General features: G+C 36.2%; 1 protein-coding gene across 9 annotated transcripts in view; it reads left to right on the top strand.

Moving 5' to 3' along the window:
• The window catches only part of EXOC6 (exocyst complex component 6), a 187,754-nt gene that overhangs the window by 85,643 nt on the left and 78,570 nt on the right, over positions 1 to 23,541 (top strand). For all 9 annotated transcript variants that reach the window (XR_012326988.1, XM_019939640.3, XM_073794184.1 and 6 more), the window contains 2 exons: positions 2,888 to 2,999; positions 3,536 to 3,670. Coding sequence is in view for 8 of the 9 variants with exons in the window: in XM_019939640.3 (XP_019795199.2) it covers positions 2,888 to 2,999; positions 3,536 to 3,670 (247 nt within the window). In the remaining variant the exon portion in view is untranslated. The remainder of the gene's footprint in view (positions 1 to 2,887; positions 3,000 to 3,535; positions 3,671 to 23,541) is intronic.

Genomic DNA, 23,541 nt, shown 5'->3' with positions numbered 1-23,541 from the left:
GATGGTAGATTGGAAGTAAACTGTAGAAAGTATAGAAATTTAGCAGTTTGGAATTAACTTTTATTTTGTTTATTTACAGAGAAGAGACAGTGGATCTCTAATTGTTATTTGATTTTTTAAAATAAGTATTTATTTATTTTTGGCTGCATTGGGTCTTCGTTGCTATGTGCAGTCTTTCTCTAGTTGTGGCAAGCAGGGGCTGCTCTCTGTTGCGGTGCACGGGCTTCTCATAGTGGTGACTTGTCTTTGTTGTGGAGCACAGGCTCTAGGCACACAGGCTTCAGTAGTTGCGGCATGCGGGGGCTCAGTAGTTGTGGTTTGCGAGCTCTAGAGCGCAGGCCCAGTAGTTGCGGCGCACGGGCTTAGTTGCTCTGCGGCATGTGGGATCTTCCCGGACCAGGGCTTGAACCTGTGTCCCCTGCACTGGCAGGTGGATTCTTAACCACTGTGCCACCAGGGAAGTCCTGTTATTTGATTTTTTACCACATTTATAACACCAAAGTTAAAAGCCCTTAGTCATAATATTATGTGTAATTATCCCTAAAGCTTCCCTACTGACTGACTAGAACTAGAATTGTCCCCTCAGTTCTGGCTCTTTTTGTGCATGAACTCCTAGCATTCTAAAAGGTAAATGTTGTATACTAATGCTACAGCAGAAAAGATTATCTATTTTTTCCTTCTGTCTTTGATACAAATATTTGTCATCTTTGTTAGTTCAATATCCAGTCATTCTATTTAACTATGATACTGTTTTTCATTTAGCAAGGCTTTTTATACTTACATTTTTAAAAATTAGCTTTACTGAATAACATTGGCTATTTTCATTTTGTAGTTCAGAATACAGAAAGCATAGTTAGTATTAAAATATGTAAATTTAAATTTATTCTAGATTATCAGCTTTCTGACATATTTTTGTTTTAAAAATTTACATCTGTGGCCTAAAATTGAGCTGAGTCTTTTTTTTTTTAATTTGTCATTAAAGAATTATGGAAAAATAACTTTCTGGGTTTAAAGCTCTTTTATTATGTTTAAACATATTTTGCAGTTAGATTTTTAGACCAAAAAGATGCTTTGGAGCTCTTATAGTAAAAATGTTTGGGGTTCTTTTTATATGTGAATAAGAGCAGGGCCAGAGAATTAAGTGATTTCATGATGAGACTCTAAAGTCTCAGTTATTTGGTTGCAGAGAAAACATCTGAATCTAATATGATCTTTAAGAAATTTTCAGTTTTCATAAGAGGCTAAGCTCTCAAATAATTTAGGAGATTTATTGTATATTGAGATTTAATTACTGTGTTATTTGTTATTTAAAAATTGGGAAGAGTACAGGTTATAAGCTCAAAAGAGAAGGAGTTAAGGAAAAAAAATTGCTCAGTTAGGATAAAAACCTCTTGGAGAAAATCCTGGTCATTGTTGGGTAAATCTTGCTGGCAGGAATAGGACATAGGTGCTGATAGGTTTTCTTTCTCTGCTTTTACTTATGCATTGATTCAGCATTCAAGGAAGTTCAGGGGAATTAAACAAAAGGCATTATCTGTCATGCATAACTTTTCATCTGAAAAGGATGCTATACAGGGTGTCTTTAAGCATAATTTGAGTGTGTCAGAAAGGAAACCAGAGGAGTTGGCAACCACCTCCTTTATATTGGTGTGAGTACGTTGCTTGTTCTAGGGACACTACTGATTTCTGTCAGAGAGTTTGCTACTGTGTAACCCTGAAACCCTACTGGTATATATATGCTATTCCCTGGGAAGTCTTGACTTTAGATACGAAATCAGTGAGGCATATTCTCCTCAGGTCTGCCAGAATTAGGGTTAGCAGAAATTGAAGAGCACCTGCATTAAAATGGAGAACATTGGAATAGTAGTGAAAATTACCTGTGTTTTGTCAAATCTTGTTCTATTTGCATATTTAAAATAAATGTAAACTAGTAAATATTTGTACCTCATAGATTTTTAAGAGTAATGTTTTAATAAAGTAAAAAGTGAAAGGGTTCTAAAATTAAAATGTTAGACTGTGTTTAAGGCAGTGAGTCTCATCTGGGGCAGTTTTGCCCCCCAGGGTATATTTGACACTGTCTAGAGACATTTTGGGTTGTCACAACTAGGGGGAAGAGTGCTACTTGCATCAGGTGGGTGGAAGACAGGGATGCTGCTAAACATCTTTCAATGGTACAAGACAGCTCCACAACAAAGAATTATCTAGCCTAAATGTCAATAGTGCTGAGACTGAGAAAACTTGGTCTAAGGACAGCTTAACCGTTTTGATAATGAGGCTATATACAAAAAATCATGACTTACTTAAATTGAAGGCCTAGTGGCTAGAAGAAAATAATAAACTTTTTAGTGCTAGGCTAGTAATTTTTAGGATGTTAAGAAACATCATAGGGTTAGTTCCTCTCCCAAATTAAAACTAGTGTAAGGCAATTAATTTCTTTGAATCTTTTTTAAAAAAATTCTCAATGGAAATGGATAGCTTAGTTATATTAAAATCAAATCTAGCAATTGTATCCAGAGGGTTCACATCAATTTGTATTTTAAAAGTAATTTTAGCTATAGTTGTATATAAAGTGTCTTTGAAAGTGGCTGTACCATAATGGAGTCATAATTTAAGAATAGTTTTATTTCCTTATACTAAGTACTCCATGGTTTTACTGTAATGGTTAATTGAATACATTTAAATTATTCTATAAATGAACGTTCTACTTTATGGAAAGTATCCCTTTTGTGAAACTAAATTGAATTGAAATATGTGATTTAATAGATATGAATGATTGTAATTTATTTAAAGATATAAAGGAATTAGAGTAAATTGCATTAAATTATTTAGGAAGCTAACTAATTGTAACCCTTGTGGAAACCTTAATAATATCAACCTTTGTTTTTAGCTCAACAGAAGTAGATGATATGCTTAGAAAATCAACAAATCTGCTGCTGACCAGAACTTTGAGTAGCTGTTTACTGAATCTTATTAAAAAACCTCACATAGGTTTGACAGAGGTAGGTTAAAAAGATATTTATAGCTAAATGTTTCATTATATGAAACAATTATTATAAATTAATTTATTGCTGAACATCATCCTAGAAAACTAGCTTTCCATTTTAAATTTATTAATAGAAGTGGGTTTGTTTTAAAATAAAAGCGTCATTGTAAATTCCAGTGATGTGAGGGAAAAGGGTTTACGTGGGGAATAGTGGATAGCTGATGATGTTAGAAGATATATGGAGATTCATGTTTGCCAGACTTTACATGAAAAGTGAAAATACTCATTTTTTTTTACTTGGTGAATGTATAAAATTTGAAAAAATGCTTTGAAAAGTTGCTAGTTAGACTCTTGGTTATTTTTTTTAGATGATAGCATTCATAAGCAGTATTTACAGCAGGCTTTTGAAATCAGATAATCAGTTGTATCCTATAATGCTATAATTATGCAGAAGTTGTACACTTGCTGGAAGTAATAATACTGATTTTAAAAATCAAATGGCTTTGTATATATGTAACCTGCATTTCACTGGAGGCATTTTCTATTTTCTAGCTAGTGCAAATCATTATAAACACCACACACCTGGAACAAGGTTGCAAATACCTTGAGGACTTTATAACTAACATTACAAATATTTCTCAAGAAACTGTTCATACCACAAGACTTTATGGGCTCTCTACTTTTAAGGTATGTAAAAATCTGACTAAAAGTTTTTATTTCAGTTACTGTAAGCAAACTTTTAAAAAGTAAAGACAATTTTTGTTATACACATGATTCCATTATATTTCTAACAATTGAAAATTAGTGGTAATCAATGTCAAAAATGAGCAAATAAATGTCAGTTCCTTTTTGGCATTAAACATCTTGTTAAAATGAAGAAAAGTATATTGATTTTCTATAGCTATATTACATTTTCTTCATGTTTTGAAGACTTAGAGTAGTGCGGAATCAGTCTAACTTGATTTTCTTTCATGTCTCACAGTTTAATGGTTAATTGTTTATGTAATATATATAAGTGTGTGTATGTTTGGAAATTAAAATTGTAAGAAGAATTAGACAAATGTAAGATTTGCTTTACATCCTTTATTGCCTCTGATAATATTGCCTTATTACATGTTATTCAAGTCCTACTCTTTTCTGAATGGACAGACTTTTGTTTTTATAATACCATGGGATATAACAAAACATTAATTAATGGTTGTTTTAAGCATTATGAATTAAATAATTTCATAAATTTGTTATATAAACTTTTATTATTTTATTGATTTGGGAATCATGTAAATGAGACACTGGCATAGTCTAGCAAAATAAATCCTTTTGCATTGAATAATTTGTTAAACTAATATAAACCATTTGCTGATCCCTTATCTATAAAATAGGCTTGCTAGTTTAACCTCATAGCCCTTTCTAAGTTTTCTGTTAAAAAGAATTATCTTCCCTACTCTTGCTATATTATAAATTACCCAATTTATCTCCTAAAATTATAGTATAATCATTTACAGTTAAAAAATTCAGTATACTTGTATTTAGATATAACTAATTTAATGTTAACAGTAACCAGACTTTGCAGTCTAGTGGTTAAGACTCTGCACTTCCAATGCAGGGGACGCAGGTTTGATCCCTGGTTGGAAAACTCATAAGATCCCGTGTGCCACGTGGTGCAACCAGAAAACCCTCAAAAACAAAAACAAAAAAGAGTAACCAGACTTTGAAAGTGTGAAGTCCAGAAAAGACCCTTGGTTCCTAAAGTTATCTGCCTGGCCCCCAAATCTTATGCTCCTCTGATGATTCTTGAGCCCATGTTGTCATCCTAATCCATAAGACACAAATGCAGATGATATCTGAGTGAATGAATTAATAAAATTATTTATTAAAACTGAGACAGAAGCTGGACAAAACAGGCGTTCATTTATTCAGATAGTATAGTACAGTAATTAAGCGCATATACTCTGGAGTTAGACTGCTGTGTGACTTTGGCCACATTCTTTCATTTTAATGATTCCTGGTTTTATTATCTACAAAATTAGAATAGCAATATATTATCTACCTCATACCATTATTCTGAGGATTAAAGGGGATACTTAGCACAGTGCCATTTGTTGTACATGATCTGTGCTCTGAGCGCTCTGTTAGGTGCTGAAAATATAGAAATGTATCCCTGCCCTCAAGGAGCTCACGGGAGAAAAAACTATAAAAAGACACTTGACAATATGATATAATAAGTACCATAATATATGAGGAGACTCCACAAATTTGTAGACATTTATTTATCCACAGATTGATTCTTTGCTTCAATATTAGATTTTACACAATCCTTCTTTTTCTGTCTTGCTCTCTGTCCTTATGTCCATGTGTTACTCATACGCTGTCAAAAAGGGATTTACTAGGGAATGGAGTTGTAAGCATATTTAACTATTAACATTATATTTAATAGGCTTGCTCTGTACTTTGATTAAAACATGAAATGCGTTGACATCTGGTGTATCTAGGGATCTTCAAGCAATTTTTCTTATCAGTTGTAAGTCAAAGAACCACAGATACTGGAACATGATGCCTCAGATTAAGGAATCTTGGAACTACACTTCTCAAAATCTGCCTGTTGAGAGGAAATGTTTAGAAATGTTAGCTCTGGTCCATCATTCCAGTGGTACTTAAGTTGTAGATATTTAGTTGAAGCTACAATTGCCATAGGATACCCCTTGGGTTTTCTAGGAAATCAAGTTCAGCCTGTACAAATAGTAGAACATCCTTATTTCTTGTTGTTTATTTTTTGTTTTATTTTTGCACAGAACTCAGGAAACCCTTTCTGTTTTATGATATACAAACAAGAGTTATTTCAAGCTCAATATTTGAAGGTTAAGTGTTCTTCAACTCTTCCTTTGATCTGTTTCAAGAGGAATTTGTCTTAAACTGTACTATGAGAAAGCAATTCAACAGGGAGAATCATTAAATCAACATTAAAGTGAATTACTGAGGGAGATTGGGGGAATTTCCATTCACAGTGAATAGTCAATCTGTAGATGATTAAAGTACAGTCTTGATTACAGACATTAGCAAGGATTGCTTAGTTAACCTCTTAGCCTAATTCTTTTCAGTTCAGTGACCTGATCAAATATATTTCTATTTAGTTGCTTAATGATTATAGAAATAAGCACTTACATGATCCTTTTACCCATACCTCCATTTGCTTCCCCTCCAAAATCCCACATATGCATATACAAAGTGGTAGATTTTATATCATATTTGTTTACTTTATGAAATACTATATAGACTGCCTTGTTAGCTTGCCTTTCATTGTACTAAATCTGTGAGTGGTACAAAAGAGGTAAAGTAAGTAGTTCCTGCCCTCAAGCAGTACCACAGCTTTTTGAAATTAACCTGGACCCACACTGAGAGCTACTTGAAGCTAATATAAGACTTCTAACTGAAAAGATTTGCATCAGAATAGAGGGGAAAATGGGAATACCATTCCCTTTTTAATCTGTGTAGAGAAATGGCCCAGTTCTTTTTCTTTGGCATCAGAGCTTTTTAACTTCGCTCCCTGGAGCTTTTCCAACCTGCCACCCCGAAGAGTCCTTTCCTTTTGAGTCCTGGCAGTGATTGCAACTGTAAGTGCCTAGAAAGAATATGCTTGCGATTCTTTTTCAGTTTGCCTTTTTTAATCTATTGATGAGTATGTAACAAAGTGTTTTTAGGATTATGGCTAAAGTGACAGTGGTAAATTATCTTTGATTAAGGGCTTGAAATTCTCTTCCTGTGGAGCAAGGACATGGTACGTCGACTCTAAAAAAACTTTCTTTTTTAAATGTAACATTCATATATAAGCACACACAATTTATAAATGCAATAATTGTAAATAGATATAGCTCAATTAATTATTAAAAAGTGAACACAGACTTCCAATTTCTGGTCTGGCATGTAAAGAGCTGGGAAGTTATCACTCTGTCCCAACAAGTAAAAAGCTGAGAAAACTGAAAAAATCAATTCTTCCTTGATCTTTCAGAGAAGTGAGATCACAGGACACACTGCTGCCCCCAAAATTGGAGAAGTAGGCAAATACAGAGAATCACAACTTAATGGAGTAGAAACCCATAGGAATCGTTACTGGGGTAGGAAAACGTGAAGTATAATTAATGAATATTAGAAAATCAGTATGGACAAGTTTGAGAGTCAAAACTCCAGGAGAACCCAGTCTTAGAGGGGGCACCAGGTTCTCCCAGTGAAGATTTGAGGAAAATCCTCTTACATTTCCAGCAGGGGCAAGGGAAAAGGAACCATTGTGAAATATGCCAGAGCATTCTGTTCTTTAAGCATTCTGTTTTTCTCAACAAGACCTAACCTCAAAATAAACTATTTACCAGTGGCTAAACTAGTGGGAGAAGGGAAACACCCAATTCCAGCCTGCTCTGGCCATCCTGTCCAACTTTAGGGGTGGAAATGAAAAGCACTTGTGCACAGCTAAGGGGCAAAGGCTTACTTAAGATGAAGACCTAATCGTAGGACTAAAGAACACTTCCCCTCTCCCACTGTCTTACTGCCACATTACTAAAGGCCTAATTACTGCAATTCTTTTCACCCAGTACACCATGTCCAGCTATCAGGAAAAAATTACAAGGTAGACTAAAAGACAAAAAATACAGTTTGAAGAGATAGATACGGTATTAGAACCATATTCAGGTATGTCAGGACTATTGGAATTATCAGACCAGGAATTTTTTTTTTAAAAAAACCTATGATTAGTATGCTAAGTACTTTAATGGATAAAGCAGACAGCATGCAGGAACAGATGGGTAATGTAAGCAGAGAGATGGAGAATTTAAGAAAGAATCAAAAAGAAATGCTAGAGATCACAAACACTGCAACAGAGATGAATAATGCCTTTGATGGACCTATCAGTAGATTGGGCGTGGCTGAAAAAAGACTCTCTGAGCTTGGGGATCTGTCAATAGAAACTTCCAAAACAGAAAAGCAAAGAAAAAAACACTGAACAAGAATATCCAAGAACTGTGGGACGACTACAAAAGGTGTAGCATACATGCAATGGGAATATTAGAAGGAGAAAAAAGAGAGAAAGGAACAGAAGCAATATTTGATCCAGTAATGACAGAGATTTCTCCCAAATTTATGTCACAACAAACCATGGATTCAAAAAGCTTAGAGAACACCAAGCAGGATAAAAACCGAAATAATTACACCTTAGGCATATCATGTTCAAAATTGCCCAAAATTAAAGATAAAAAATCCTTCAAGAATCTAGAGGAAAAAGCTTACCTAGACTAACAAAGATAAGAATTACATCTTAACGTCTCTTCATAAACCATGTAAGCAAGAAGAGAATGGAGGAAAATATTTGAAGTGTTGAGAGAAAAACACCAACATAAAATTTTATATGCTATGAAATCATCCTTCAAAAGTGAAGGAGAAATACTTTCTCAGACAAACAAAAATTGAGGAAATTTGTTGCCAGTAGACCTGCCTTGCAAGAAATGTTAAAGTAACTTCTCTAGAGGTAAAGAAAATGATATAGGTTAGAAACTTGGATCTATATAAAGAAAGGAAGAGCATCAGAGAAAGTACAAGTGAAGGTAAAATTCTTAATTGATCTAACAGATAACAGTTTGTTCAAAAGAATAATAGCAACATGTTCAATTATGTATGCTTTTATATGTATATATAGTTGTGTGTATATATGTGTACTTACGTATGTTTACATGAATGACAGCAATGACACAGGGTAGGAAGGGAGAAATTAGGATTATTTTGTAATTATAAGGTACTCACACTACCTATGAAATGGTGTAGTGTTAGTGTTATTTGAAAGTGGACTTGGAATAATTGTGAATGTATATTGGAAACTCTAGGGCAACCACTAAAAAAAAGCTAAAAAAAAAAGAAAAAAAAGTACAACCAATATGCTAGGAAAGAAGAGAAAATGGAGTCATACAAATGCTCACTTAATACACAAAAGACAGAAAAAGAGGAACACAGAAGTAGAAACAAAGAACAAGCACAACAGATAGAAAACAGTAACAAATATGGTATATATTAATCCAGCCATCAATAGTCACTTTAAACATCTCCTGTCTAAAAACACCAACTGACAGAGATTGTCAGAGTGGATCAATAAAACAAGACCCAATTATATGTTGTTTATAAAACCCACTTTAAATACAAAGACACACATAGATTAAAAATAAGTGGATGGAGAGATTTCCCTGGTGGTCCAGTGGCTAAGACTCTGTGCTCCCAATGCAGGGGGCCTGGGTTCAATCCCTGGTCGGAGGAGTAGGTCCCACATGCCGCAACTAAAGATCCTGCATGCAGCAACGAAGATCCCGTGTGCCGCAACTAAGACCCGGTGCAGCCAAATAAATAAATAAATTAGAAAATTATTCAAAAAAAATTAGTGGATGGAGAAAGATATACCATGTTAACACTAATCAAAAAGTGGGAGTGGCTATATTAATTTCAAACAGAGCAAACTTCAGAGCAAAGAAAGTTATTATCAGGGATAAAGTGGGCCATTACATAATGACAAAGGGGTCACTTCTCCAAGATGACATAACAATTCTTAATGTGCATGTGCCTGACAATGGATGGTCAAAATATGTGAAGCCAAAACTGATAGAATTTCAAGGAGAAATGGATGGATCCACTGTTACAGTTAGAGACTTCAACACGACTCTTACCAGAAATGGTCAGATCCAGCAGACAGAAGATCGGTAAGAACATAGTTGAACTCAACAACACCATCAATCAACTGGATATGATCAACATTTATAGACTACTTATCCAGCAACAGCAGAACATGCATTCTTCTCAAGCTCACATGCAACCTTCACCAAGATAAACCACATTTTGGGGCATGAAACACACCTTAACACATTTTAAAGAATAGAAATCATACAGTGTCTGCTGTAAGACCACAATGGAGTTAAACAAGATATCAATAACAGAAAGATAACTGGAAAATTCCAAATACTTGGAGATTAAACAACATACTTCTAAATAACATGTGGGTCAAGAAAGAAAAGCATAAAAACGAATATTATGAACAACTCTGTGCTCGCAAATTTGACAAACTAGATGAAATGAACAAACTCCTTGAAAGACACAATATGCCAAAACTCACACAAGAAGAAATAGACAACCTGAATAGGCCTGTATCAATTAAAGAAATTGAATCAATAATTAATAACCTTCTGAAACAAAGCACCAGGCCCAGATGGGTTTACTGATGAATTCTACCAAATATTTAAGGAAGAAATTACACCAATTATCTACAATATCTTTCGTATAGAAGCAGAGAGAATACTTCTCAATTCATTCTCTGAGGCCAGCATTACCCTAACACCAAAACCAAACAAAGACATTATAAGAAAAGAAAACTACAGACCAATATCTGACATGAATATAGATGCAAAAATCCTTAGCAAAATATTATCAGATTGAATCTAACAATTTATAAAAGGAATTCTACATCATGACCATGTGGGATTTATCCTACTATGCGAAGCTTGTTCATCATTCAAAAATCAGTTAATATATTCCATCACATCAGCAAACTAAAGAAGAAAAATCACATGGTTATATCAATAAATACAGAAAAAGCATTTGATAAAATTCAACCCCCATTCTTGATAAAGGCTATCAGTAAACTTGTAATAGAGGAGAACTTCCTCAACTTGATAAAGAATATCTACAAAAAACCTACAGTTAGCATCATACTTAATGGTGAGAAACTTGAAGCTTTCCCACTAACGTTAGGAACTAGGCAAGAATGTTCCCTTTCACCACTCCTTTTCAACATCATACAGGAAGTTCTAGCTAATGCAATAAGATAAAGAAATAAAAGATATACTGATTGGGAAGGGAGAAGTAAAACCATTTTTCTTTGCAAATGATATAACTGTTTATGTAGAAACTCTGAAAGGATTTTTTAGAAAACCTTCTGAAACTAATTAGCAACTATGACGAAGTTTCAAGGCACAAGGTTAAAGTATGAAAGTTAATAGCTTTCCTATTTATCAGTGCATTAAGTGGCTCAAGCTGCCATAAAAAACAAACAAACAAACAAAAAGCCATAGACTATGTGGCTTAAACAAGAAAAATTTACTTTCTAACAGTTCTAGAGGCTGGAAGTCAGAGATTAAGGTACCAGCACAGTAGGTACTGGCTTACGGATGGCCACCTTATCACTGTGTCCTCATATATGGTAGACAGCAAAAGAGCTCTGATGGCTCCTCCTTTTCTTATAAGGGTGCTAATCCCATCACGAGGGGCCCGTTCCTCATGACCTCCTCTAAACCTAATTATCCAAAGTCCCCATCTCCAAATACCATCACACTGGGGGTTAGGGCTTCAACATATGAATTTTGGAGGCACATAATTCAGTCCATAACATTCTTCCCTGATCCCCAAAATTCATGTCCTTGCATCCAAAATACACTCATTTCATCCCAAGAGCCCCCAAAGTCTTAACTTGTTCCAGCGTTAACTCTAAGTTCTTACGTCCAAAATCTTATCTAAATGTCATTTAAATCATATATGGGTAAAACTCCAGATATGATTCATTCTAAGGCAAAATTCCTCTCCAGTTGTGAACCTGTGAAACCAGACAAGTCATGTGCTTCTAAGATATAACTGTGGGACAGGCATAGGATAGAAGTTCCATTCCAATAGGGAGAAAGAGAAAATAAGGAAAGGGGTGACAGGTCCCAAGCAAGTCCAAAACTTAGTACGGTGAATTTCATTAGATCATAAGGCTCAAGACTAATCCTCTTTGGTTTAGTATTCTGCTTTCTAGCCTTGCTGAGGTGGGGGTTGTGCCTCTGCAACTCTGCCTGGAGGGAGCCCACCCACAAGGCTCTGGGTGGCTGCCTTCTGACCTGTTGAATCTGAGGCAGTGGCCCCCCTTTTTGAACCAAGGAGGCAGCTCTGATGATCTCTGAATTACCTTAGGGGTTATTATTCACTTGTCTTGAAGAATAGCACATTGTTGTTGCTATTAGCTCTGTGGTCCTGTCCTGTAACATCTAAGAAGTTCAGTAGCCTCCCTTCATTTTCAAATTGGCAGTTTCTGCTCATGTAGTCCCATAATTTCTTATGTATGTATGTATGTATGTATGTATTTATTTTTGTCTGTGTTGGGTCTTCGTTGCTGTGCGTGGGCTTTCTCTAGTTGCCGCAAGTGGGGGCTACTCTTCGTTGCGGTGCGCGGGCTTCTCATTGCAGTGACTTCTCTTGTTGTGGAGCACAGGCTCTAGGCGCGCAGGCTCCAGTAATTGTGGCACGCGGGCTCAGTAGTTGTGGCTCATGGGCCCTAGAACGCAGGCTCAGTAGTTGCAGCACATGGGTTTAGTTGCTTCGCGGCATGTGGGGTCTTCCCAGACCAGAGATCGAACCCCTGTCCCCTGCATTGGCAGGCGGATTCTTAACCACTGCACCACCAGGGAAGTCCCCCATAATCTCTTTACCAAGTGATAGTTTAGCTTTACCCTTGGAGTTCTCTTGCTAACCTGATTTCTCAATTTTTGCAATATGGACAAGATGAGAATTTTCCACATCTTTAAGTTCTAATTCCTTTTTGCTTAACAATTTTTTATTCAATTCATTTCTCTCTTTTCTCATTTTACTATAAGCAGTCAGTATGAACCAAGCTGCTCTTTCAATACTTTGCTTAGAAATCTCCTCAGCTAAATATCCAATTTCATTGCTCACAAGTCTGTCTTCCACGAAACACTAAAACATGAACATAATTTAGACACTCTGTATGATACTGTAATGGTCGATATATGTCTTGATACATTTGTCCAAACCCATAGAATATACAGCACCAAGAGTGAACCTTAATTTAAACGATGGCCTTTGAATAATAATGATATTTCAGTGTAGGTTCATTTATGGTAACAAATATACCTCACTGGGGGGCATTTGACAGTGGCAGTGTGGGGTCAGGAGGTATATGGGAAATCACTGTACCTTTCTCTCAATTTTGCTATGCACCTAAAACTGCTCTAAAAACTAAATTATATTTAAATTGAAAAAAGTGAACTCACCCATGTAATTATGAAATCAAGAAATAAAACATTAGATAAGTAGTATTGTAGAAGCCTTCCTCATCCCTCTTCCCAGTTATTATCTCTGCCTTTCAGTACTGACTCTTAATAGTACTGATTAGTTTTGTCTGTTTGGGGCACTATTTATATGGAATCATATGTAGTGCATCTTTTTGTGTATCTCACTTCTTTCACTCATGTGATATTTTGGAATATTTCATTTGTGTTGCTGCATGTGGCTGTAGTTTATTTTCAATTCAGTGTAGTATTCCATTATAAAATTTACTACAATTTATTTTCAGCTACTCAGAGACTTGTTTTTGCTTTCTTCTTGATTATTGACTGCAAATGTGACCTCTGAATAACTGAGATGTTATTGTATGAATAAAATAAAATTCTTATTTATTTAATTTTTAGTGGTAAATATATAAATTCATAAACTGGATATAATCATACTTTTAAAACTAGTAAGGTATTAGGAAGTTTAAAAATTTCTCATTTAAGTTATAACTGTTACATTATTTTACATATAAAGTTGGTTTATTTCTGCTTTGCTATAACACTTGCAATATTATTTCTTGACTGATTAATTACATTTCAACTTCTGATTACTCATGTGCTTTGTACATAGTCTTGTGTTATTGGTGGAGTGTTCCTTTGTACAACTTCGTGTTTTATTTATGCAGCTTGGTTGTCATTTTTAAAAGGTATGTGACATTTATTTCTTTTGTCACTCATTACCACCAGCTTCTCCTTATCTTCCCCCCATTAGAGAGGGCTGCATAAAGCAGTTTCATGCTTGCAGTTGATTTAATACATTTGAATGACATAAAGTCCTGAAAGATAGATCAGAAAAAAGCAAAAAGCCAAAGCTTAAATATTTATTGAATAAATAATTAGTTTAATTATACAGAAAAGTAAAAAATGGGGATGATACTTCGCCAAAAATATAAAAGCTAACAGAAAAAAAAAGTATTTTTCAGCTCTGTAAGCAAAAGAGGAAGATCACAAAATTTATGGACCCCATTGATACGTGAATGTGCTCAGCTTTCTGTTTTTCTGTAATTTATCATCAGTAGTCAGTTGCTTACAGCAAATGCCTCTTATAAAGGTGTGGAAAGCAGAAACAGAATAGGGAAGAAAATGGTTGAGGATACTTTAAAAAGCTGTTTATATCAGATGATGTGCAAACCTGATCACAAACAACCTAGATTACCTAAGAAGTGGCAGATGCTACTCCAAAGCCCCTAGACATTCTTAAAAACTTTTGAGATACAGAAGTCCCTGAAAACTGGAAAGGTAAATATGTAGCACTTGCCTTTTTAAAAGAAAAAGGAGGTAATTTGGTAATTTGAGAATTAGAAAATGATTCAATTTATAATGATTTACAACAGTCCCAGATAATCCAGAAGCTGGATTTTTAATTAGTGTAGACTCTGATTCTAGTTCAAAACATATATTGCCCTTTTTGGCCTATTGTTAGAAGTGGAGTAGCTTAGTAAGTGGCTCTGTGGTAGACTTAGGTTTTTCTAGGACCTACTTTGGTAAGGAGCAAGAAATGAAATACTTTGTCCTGGGACTTCCCTGGTGGCACAGTGGTAAAGAATCCATCTGCCAATGCAGGGAACATGGGTTCAATCCCTGCTCCAGGAAGATCCCACATGCCGCGGAGCAACTAAGCCCGTGTACCACAACTAAGCCTGCGCTCTAGAGCCCATGAGCCACAACTACTGAGGCCATGTGCCACAACTACAGAGTCCACATGCCGCAACTACTGAAGCCCGCGTGCCTAGAGCCCGTGCTCCGCATCAAGAGAAGCCACCACGATGAGAAGCCCACTCACTGCAACAAAGAGTAGCCCCCACTCGCCACAGCTAGAGAAAGCCCATGCATAGCAATGAAGACGCAACACAGCCAAAAAAAAAAAAAAAAAAAATACTTTGTCCTATCTAAAGTGAGGCTTTGATTGTGTCCCAAAGGACATTTTTAAAAATACATTTATTTATTTAGTTTCAGCTTCAGGAGTTGTGCATTGGCAGGCGGATTCTTAACCACTGCGCCACCAGGGAAGTCCCCCAAAGGACATTTTTCTGGGACAAATCAATAATTGCTTGGAACTTTTCATCTAAACTGATAGTTTTGGACTGGGAGGATATATTAAATCATATTTATAGAGCAAAAATCTATTTCTATTGTACTGTGCTAGTTGCTGAGGAAGGGTTGTGGAATGGTTCTTGACCACTAGGATTTAATCTAAAAGGGCAGATAACTACAAAGAAATAACCACAGTGTATAACAAATAGAAAAATGTGGTCCTGTAGACGTGTTTGATTTGGTTTTATAGCATTTGGAATCTCACCTTTAGATTCGATTTATGCTCCATAGTCATCCTGCCTGCCACGGTCACCTTGCCAGTCACACTCATTTATGTTTCCCTGCCTGGACCCTGAAGGCATTTGGGGATTGCATCAATTTGGAGCATGAGTAGGGTTGCAATCAGCAGAGATGAGGAAAGGGAAGAACTGGTATAAACCCGTTCTTAGAAGCTAGAAAGCTCAAGATCAGAAAGTTCAGAGATCCTGAACCTAAAATGCAATGACCCAGCAGAAGGGATATAAAATCATATTTATTTATTTTGTGTTAATAAGCATGCATATTTTGTTTAAAAATCATGTTTGGTTTACATGTGTTTTGAATGTTTCTTCTGGGGGAAAATAAAATTCTTTCTCGACAGTTGGTATCAGTTTCCTGAAATTCTGTCTTCAGCTTCTTTTTCTCTCATCTGAGCCGTAGCTTTCTGTGTGCTACTTTAGCTTTTATTATCTTTTTTTTTTTTAATATTTATTTATTTGGCTGCTTCGGGTCTTAATTGTGGTACTCGGGATCTTCAGTCTTCGTTACAGCATGTGGAATCTTTTTAGTTGCGGCATGCAGGATCTAATTCCCTGACCAGGGATCAAGCTCGGACCCCCTGCATAGGGAGCACAGAGTCTTAGCCACTGGACACCAGGGAAGTCCCAGCTTTTATTATCTAACTCTAGTTATCTTAAGAAGAGTTTTGGATTTGCCCCATGGAAATTGCTTAGGTGTAATTAAATGTAACTCCTACAGTAATCTGTATCTCTAATGGAACAGTTAGTATACTATTTGTGACCTGTTGACTTTAGAGCTATGAGATTATGCATCCCTGATTTATACTACATGTTGACTATGTTCTTTTATGAAGAAATATCTTTTAGGGACTTCCCTGGCAGTCCAGTGGTTAAGACTCCGTACTTCCACTGCAGGGGGCACGGGTTTGATTCCCAGTGTGGAACTAAGATCCCTCATGCCCCGTGGCATGGCCAAAAAAAAAAAAAATCAAAGAGTTTTCTAGAACTTTATGAAAACTTCAGTTCTTATAATTAATATAAACTTTCTTTCACTTTTTACATTTGACCTCTTAGTTCATTGTGGAGCAGATCTTGAGCTTTGTTTAATCCAGAGTGTTATTGGTCAAGAGGTAATATATGATTTGCATGTATATAAGGCAACCAAGCATATCCTAAAACCTACAACTTTTAGTTTTGAATCACAGTAATATTGTATAATGAAAAAACCTAGTGATAAGTAGCCATTTCATTAAATTAAGTTGAAGCATAAGGAAGCAAATCATTTTTCTTTTTTAATTGATTTAGGTGCCAAATATAAGACTACAACAACTTTCCTTAATTGTCACACTGATATCTAAAATATGTAAATAAAAAAATCGTAATTTTTAAAATTGGCTCCTCTTTCTGCCTGTCTGACTTTTTATGGTGGTACCACCATTTTTCTTGCTTCCTTTCCTGGAAAATCTGGAGTTATCTTAGATGTATTTCTTGTTAACTGCTCCTGTCATATCCCTTCCCGCATCACAACTGATTACTAGGTTTCTATGTTTAGTCTTATCTACTTTTTTTCCCTCTGTCTATAGTATCACTAGTGACGTTGACTAACGAGTTGGATGCTATATGCTACTAACATTTAGAAATTTCCAGATCAATAGCATAGGTTATCAAAGCATCACTTCTTGAATTAAGAGCAGGAAGAAATTAGCTAGGGAGGACACCTTCATTTTGACTATTCCAGCTTCATCTCCTGCTTAGATTTTTAAGGCTCAGAAAAATGTCATAGAAGTGTTCCCCTTGCTCCAAATGAGTAATATTAAATGTAATCTTTCTTCTTCTAGAATGTTCAATAAAATGTTTTAAGCCACTTGTATTAATCAAGGAAACTAAAAGAAAATTGACAAGAACTGATAGAAAACCCAACTCGAACCGTCTTAAACAATCGAGGGAAATTATTAGCCACTATGACTGGAAAGTCCAAGAATAGGTCAGATTCCATGTAAGGCAGAGCCAGCTACTCAGGAAATGTCACCAAGGACCCAGAGTCCTTTTATCTTTGAACTCCACTTTATGCAGTTTTGGCCTCATCTTCAGACTGTACATGGTGGGGCAGCAGCTATAGGCTTTCTCCTCTGGTAGTAAAATGGCTGCGAGGTCACAGTTCCAAACCTTATATCCTCATGCACTATCATCTAAAAGAGTGTGTCCCTCTACTAGCTGCTAAGGAACTACCTGTGGGTAAGAGGATGACCATGGTTAGTTGACTTAAACTCATCAGGATCCATCCTTGGCACTAGATCAGTCCTATCCAGACCAAATAGAGCTGTGAATGGGAGCAGAGTGATTTTTCCAAAATGCATCTGGGGACTTTTCCAAGAAGGGGGAATGGATGATAGACAGTAAATCATAGATGTTTACTAAAATACTCAGTGATATTACTACTTATCTTTTATTCAGAACACACATGCTTATTGGTCTGTGAGGTCTAGCATGGAGTTTGTGCATATGTCTGTTTAAAAAAGTTCTTAGGGTGATTCTGTTGCACACCTGTGGTTCAGAACCACTGATAGGGCTTCCCTGGTGACGCAGTGGTTGAGAGTCCGCCTGCCGATGCAGGGGACATGGGTTCGTGCCCCGGTCTGGGAGGATCCCACATGCCGCGGAGCGACTGGGCCCGTGAGCCATGGCCGCTGAGCCTGCGCGTCCGGAGCCTGTGCTCCGCAACGGGAGAGGCCACAACAGTGAGAGGCCCGCATACCGAAAAAAAAAAAAGAAAAAAAAGAACCTCTGATAGCATGGTATCACTTACTTCTTGTACATTGAAATAAAAAATAGTTCTCAAGTTATGTGACGTACATTTCTGTCTCCAGAGGGCACTGTTTCTTTAACAAGCAAATGAGGAATTTAATTGCTTTGTTTATAAGCTGAACCTTTTGAAATTTAATTTAGGAGTTAGTTGATATGTTCTTGACATTCTGGTCAGGTCATAAGGATTGAAGAGTATTTCAGTTTCACCTGTAGTATAACTACCCAGGAAGTCCAAACTAATTTTCTTAACAGCCTCTGAATAACAATTAATGATCTCTTTTAGAAATATCTTACCAAATAATTCAGTGTATCCTTGTGTATAAATACAGGAAAAGTTACAATGAAATCTTTTTCTGTGTTTCTTTCCTTGCTCCTATTTCTTTAAAAATAAAATGTAGTGAGTCTGGTCATGCACCTGTTTTGTAATGATTATATTTGTCTGGTTTATAAAATAAGCGGAATCCTTAGTCCTTAGCAAAGTCCTTTCAGGTGTTAACTTTAAAACATGTTTCTGGACTTCCCTGGTGGCGCAGTGGTTAAGAGTCCGCCTGCCAATGCAGAGGACACAGGTTTGATCCCTGGTCTGGGAAGATCGCACATGCAACTAACCCCATGCGCCACAACTACTGAAGCCCATGCTCTTTAGGGCCCGCATGCCACAACTACTGAAGCCCGCGAGGCTAGAGCCCGTACTATGCAACAAGAGAAGCCACTGCAATGAGAAGCCCGTGCACCGCAACTAGAGTAGCCCCCGCTCACCACAACTAGAGAAAGCCTGCACAGAGCAACGAAGACCCAGTGCAGCCAAAAAGAAAAAACAAAAAAAAAAAAAAAAAGAAACACGTTTCTGCCTAGAACTGCTGTCCGAAATTTTTCTTTCACACAGCACAGCCACTGACTGCCTTAGATTTCTTTTTTATTATAGCCTGTTGAAAGTATTAATAAGCTTCTAAAAATAAAAAATACTCTTCTCCCAAACTTCATTTAAATTTATCTTAATCTGGATAGTATATGGGAAAAGTGGAACCTGTTCTTGATGTCACCTCAGAAAAGTAGATCAATCAGCAGATTTCTAAATAGTAACAGCAAAACGTAATAAATAAATTTTGAGTTTTTTTCTGTTTATTTTTGCTTAGTTCTTTTTTTAGAAAATTAGTGGGTTTTGAATCACTTTATCCAGAAAGCATATAATGACTTTATTTGACTATAATGTGAATAGTTTCATCATCATCACTTTTATAATTTTTCTTCCTTCAGATAAATACAGCATTTGTTTTCTTTCATGACTTCAAATTTTCTAGATTTTTGGACCCTCTCTCCATCTCAGATTTTGGTTAATATTTTAATTGTCCCATATTGCTTTTTAAAAAATCTAGGAAAATGCGAAATAACATCTTCTTTATTTTAATGAAATTCTGTAGAGTAAAAAGGGAAATTAAGTATACTATTGATTTTAAAGGTAGATTTAAATTAGGATTTTAAAAGAATAGCCATTTAAAAAAAAAATCTAGAATTTCACCAAGTTGTTTAGCTCTGTGAGTTTGGAGGAAAGGGGTCCCTTGATACTGGTTTTAAAAATTTTGTTAGGTATCTTGTTCCCTTTTTGCCTATGTTAGAGGCATCCCAGAAAAGCAAGAGAAATCATATGTAGCAGTCTGAGTGCAGCAGGTAGGAAATGTAGTAGAAGATGGGAGCAGTGAGACTCCAGATTTTCTTTGCCTGGTGATAGAAGGGAAGTGGGTTGAGCATTATGGGATGCTTATACAGTTCTGAGCTTTAAGCCTCCCTTATCCAGCTGCCTTCTAGAATTGCAGAGATTCAGTAAAGGTAGTGAGACATGAAACAGAGGGGGCTGATGATGAACACTGGGGCAAAATGCAAAGTGGTAATAATAAACACTTTTATATTGCTTTGAGAAATTGACATATAGGTGGTATCATTAATGTGTATAATGGTTTAGTTCTGTAGCCATAAGCATTTGCCATCTTGGGTACCTGCCCCTAATGCTGTTCAGCAGGCTAAAGAGAGATATATATTATTGCCATGACTAATTGCTGCACATTAAACATGACCTCCTTTCCATCTCACCACTGTTTCATGTTTTAAAAAATTATTCTGTGAATGTTTAATGCCCAATTTTTTTCTCCCTTACATGCAAATAACTACAATTAAGTTAAGCTAATTGGGCAATTTGAAAGGCTTGAGATTATACTAATTGTCTCAGTACAGTTCACTTAAGAACTGTAAACATTTATTGAGCATTACTAAGTACCCAACACTAGTAGGTGCAAGGAAACTAACTTTTTTTGAGCACCTACTAGGTACCAAGTACTGTTAGGTATTTTACATTAATGGTAGAAACTTGTGTAATGCTCAGAACAGCTCTCTGAGTGATGATGATGCTCTTTTCATAGATGAAAAACTAGGATTTACAAAAGTTAAGTAATTTGCTCAAGATGTAAAGATAAGTGAAATAGTGGCCATCGAACCTCTTCTTATTTTCTCAAACCCCTGGCCCGTATTTTTTATAGATAATTTTTCCATTATTCATTATTAGCAAGATGGTGATTTCTTTTAATGACTACAAATTTCTTGACACTTCTCTCCTTAAGAAGTGGGGATCTATGTCCCCTCCCCTGGAATCTGGGCAGGCTTGTGACTGCTTTAACCAGTAGATGACAGGGAAAACAATGTTGTGAGACTCTGAGGCTAGGACATAAAAGGCAATGTTGTTTCCACCTTAATGCGTGGAACACACATGCTTGGAGGCCTGAGCTGCCATGTAAAAAGTCCAGGTACCCTGTAGCCACCATGCTGTGGGGAAGCCAAGCCTTATGGAGAGTCTGCCTATCCAGACACGTGAGTGAAGAAACCTCCAGGTGATTCTAATCACCCGCTGTTGAGTCTCATTCTCAGCCTTCAAGTCATCCCAGTTGAGGTCCTGGATAGAGTGGAATGAAGTCATCCTTACTGTTCCCTGTCTGCATTCCTAACCCATGGAATCTGTGAGCATAATAAAATGCTTGTTATGTTAAGTCACTAAGATTTGGAGGGTAGTTTGTTACTCAACAGTAGTAACTGGAACAGCAAGTGACATAAACCTTTCCAGCCCGCATGATCTCTCCTTTTTCACTACACGTTTACTACACATGTAGTCATTACTAATTTGTTAATATTTATTCATCATGTGATTATTTCATTTGAGGTACTTTTCTATCCCAACTAGGTTATAAACTTCTTTGAGGCAGGAGTGATTAAAAAAATTTTTTTAAAAAGTACTCATCAACTGTCTACTCTGTTGCAAGCACTGTTCTAGGTGCTGAGGATTAATCAGTGAACAGAAACAGATGCAAACTTTCTGCCTTAATGGAGCTTACATTTTAGTGGGTGTTTTGTACCTACATTACCTAAGAGTATCAAATTTATAGTGGCTGATACAGTGTTATTGATAAACTCTAATGTTAAACTCCTCAATCTTAAGATTTTTCTGAGTAGAGTTGCATTGCATTAGAAATTTTAACAGCTTAAGTTGCTGTAGTTAATTTTATTTTGAGTCAGAACTCATTTAGCTACTGTCATATTTAATAATTATTAAAATTTCAGTTAATAACATTACCTTATCTTAAATTCCTGTTTATTTAAAACAATGTTTTCCTTTATAGTTGAGAAGAGACACTGTTGAAAGCTTTTGTTATCGTGTCAAATTTGTGTTAGACCTCTGAGTAGGGAGAACAGAAAAATCTTTCTTGGAATTCCTGTTTCAATCCTACTGTGTAGGCAAGCATGCAAATGGAAAGATGCCTACCAGTAGTTAGTTTTCTTCAACTCAACGTGAGTAGTAAGTGGTTAGACATTGTGAAAATTAGAGAGGGAGCCAAAAAAGCATTGAAATGCGAAAATGGTACGTTTTGATTGTCCATGTTTACCTTCTCTTACAGTGTTCTTTTTCTGAAAATTTCTTAAGGCACACAAACCAAGATACCAAAGTAAGAGTTCCTGATTATATTTTTAAAAGTTACAACTCAAATGACATCCCTTCTACAAAGCTTTTTATCAAATAAGAAGTAATTATTTCCTCCTTTGTTTACTCAGCATGCTTTGTTTTAAACCTCTAATGTAGCACTAATCATGTTTTGTAATATTGTATCTCTTCCTGGATTGTGAGATCCTTGAGGGTGGGAGATATCTTTGTACTGCTGTTGTACTGCTGGGAGATATCTTTGTACTGCTGTTATTCATAGACATGATATAAATGATATATTAGGTTAAGTTGTATGCAGATATATTATGGGACTGATAATGGTGAGTGATACTTAGGTCTCTTCTTAGTCAAGATATGAATCTAAATAAATAATAGTTGTTTTTTTTTTCTTTTTGGCCGTGATGTGTGGCTTGCAGGATCTTAGTTCCCCGACCAGGGATTGAACCTGTGCCCTCGGCAGTGAAAGTTCAGAGTCCCAACCACTCGACTGCCAGGGAATTCCCAATAAGTATTAGTTTTGCCAGAAATATCACATTGCCACCACCACTGCCCCCAACCACCATCAAATTAAATCTCGCTCTCAGCTCTACTAGCCAGAGTGGCAAGTTGTCCACCCTCCTTAAGGTGATAAAAGGAATTCCAGGGCCTTTTACAGTCTAAAAAAAAACTGAGAGAAAGGCAGAGATTGTTCTAGTTTTAACTTTCAAAATGCTTTTTGTCCAAGTCTGTGTGATCCTTTAAAAGAGAAGCATAGGCGTGAAGATCTTTTGCCTTGGTGCCAAAAGACACAATGCCTAATCTTCAGTCCCCCAACATCCCTCATGCTGTTCTGTCAGAGTGCCGCTGTCTAAGTGAGAACCCACAACTCTTATTTCTTCTTCTAGCTTCTTAAGTTGGAAGTTTAGGTTATTGATGTGAGATCTTTCTTCATTTATAATATAGGCATGTATAGCTATAAATTTCTCTCTAAGCACCTCTTTCATTGTATCCTGTACGTTTTGATAGTGTGCTTTTATTTTTGTTTATCGCGATGTTTTTTGTTTGTTTTCTTGGCCTCACTGTGCGGCATGTGGAACTTCCCCGACCACATCGAATCTGCGCCCACTGCAGTGGAAGCGCTGAGTCTTAACCACTGGACCACCAGGGAAGTCCCTCAAAGTAGTTTTTGATTTTGATCATGATTTCTTCTTTGACCCATTAGTTATTTATTGGAGTCTCTTGTTTAACTTCCATGTATTTGTGAATTTTCCAGCACCTTCTGTTATTAATTTCTAATTCCATTCCGTTGTGGTCAGAGAGCATACTTTGTATGATTTCAGTACTTTAAAAGTTTGTTTTATG

This window comes from Tursiops truncatus, chromosome 16, assembly GCF_011762595.2.
Source record: "Tursiops truncatus isolate mTurTru1 chromosome 16, mTurTru1.mat.Y, whole genome shotgun sequence".
In the NCBI taxonomy this organism is placed as follows: Eukaryota; Metazoa; Chordata; class Mammalia; order Artiodactyla; family Delphinidae; genus Tursiops; species Tursiops truncatus.
This window is presented reverse-complemented; position numbering and strand designations above follow the sequence as displayed.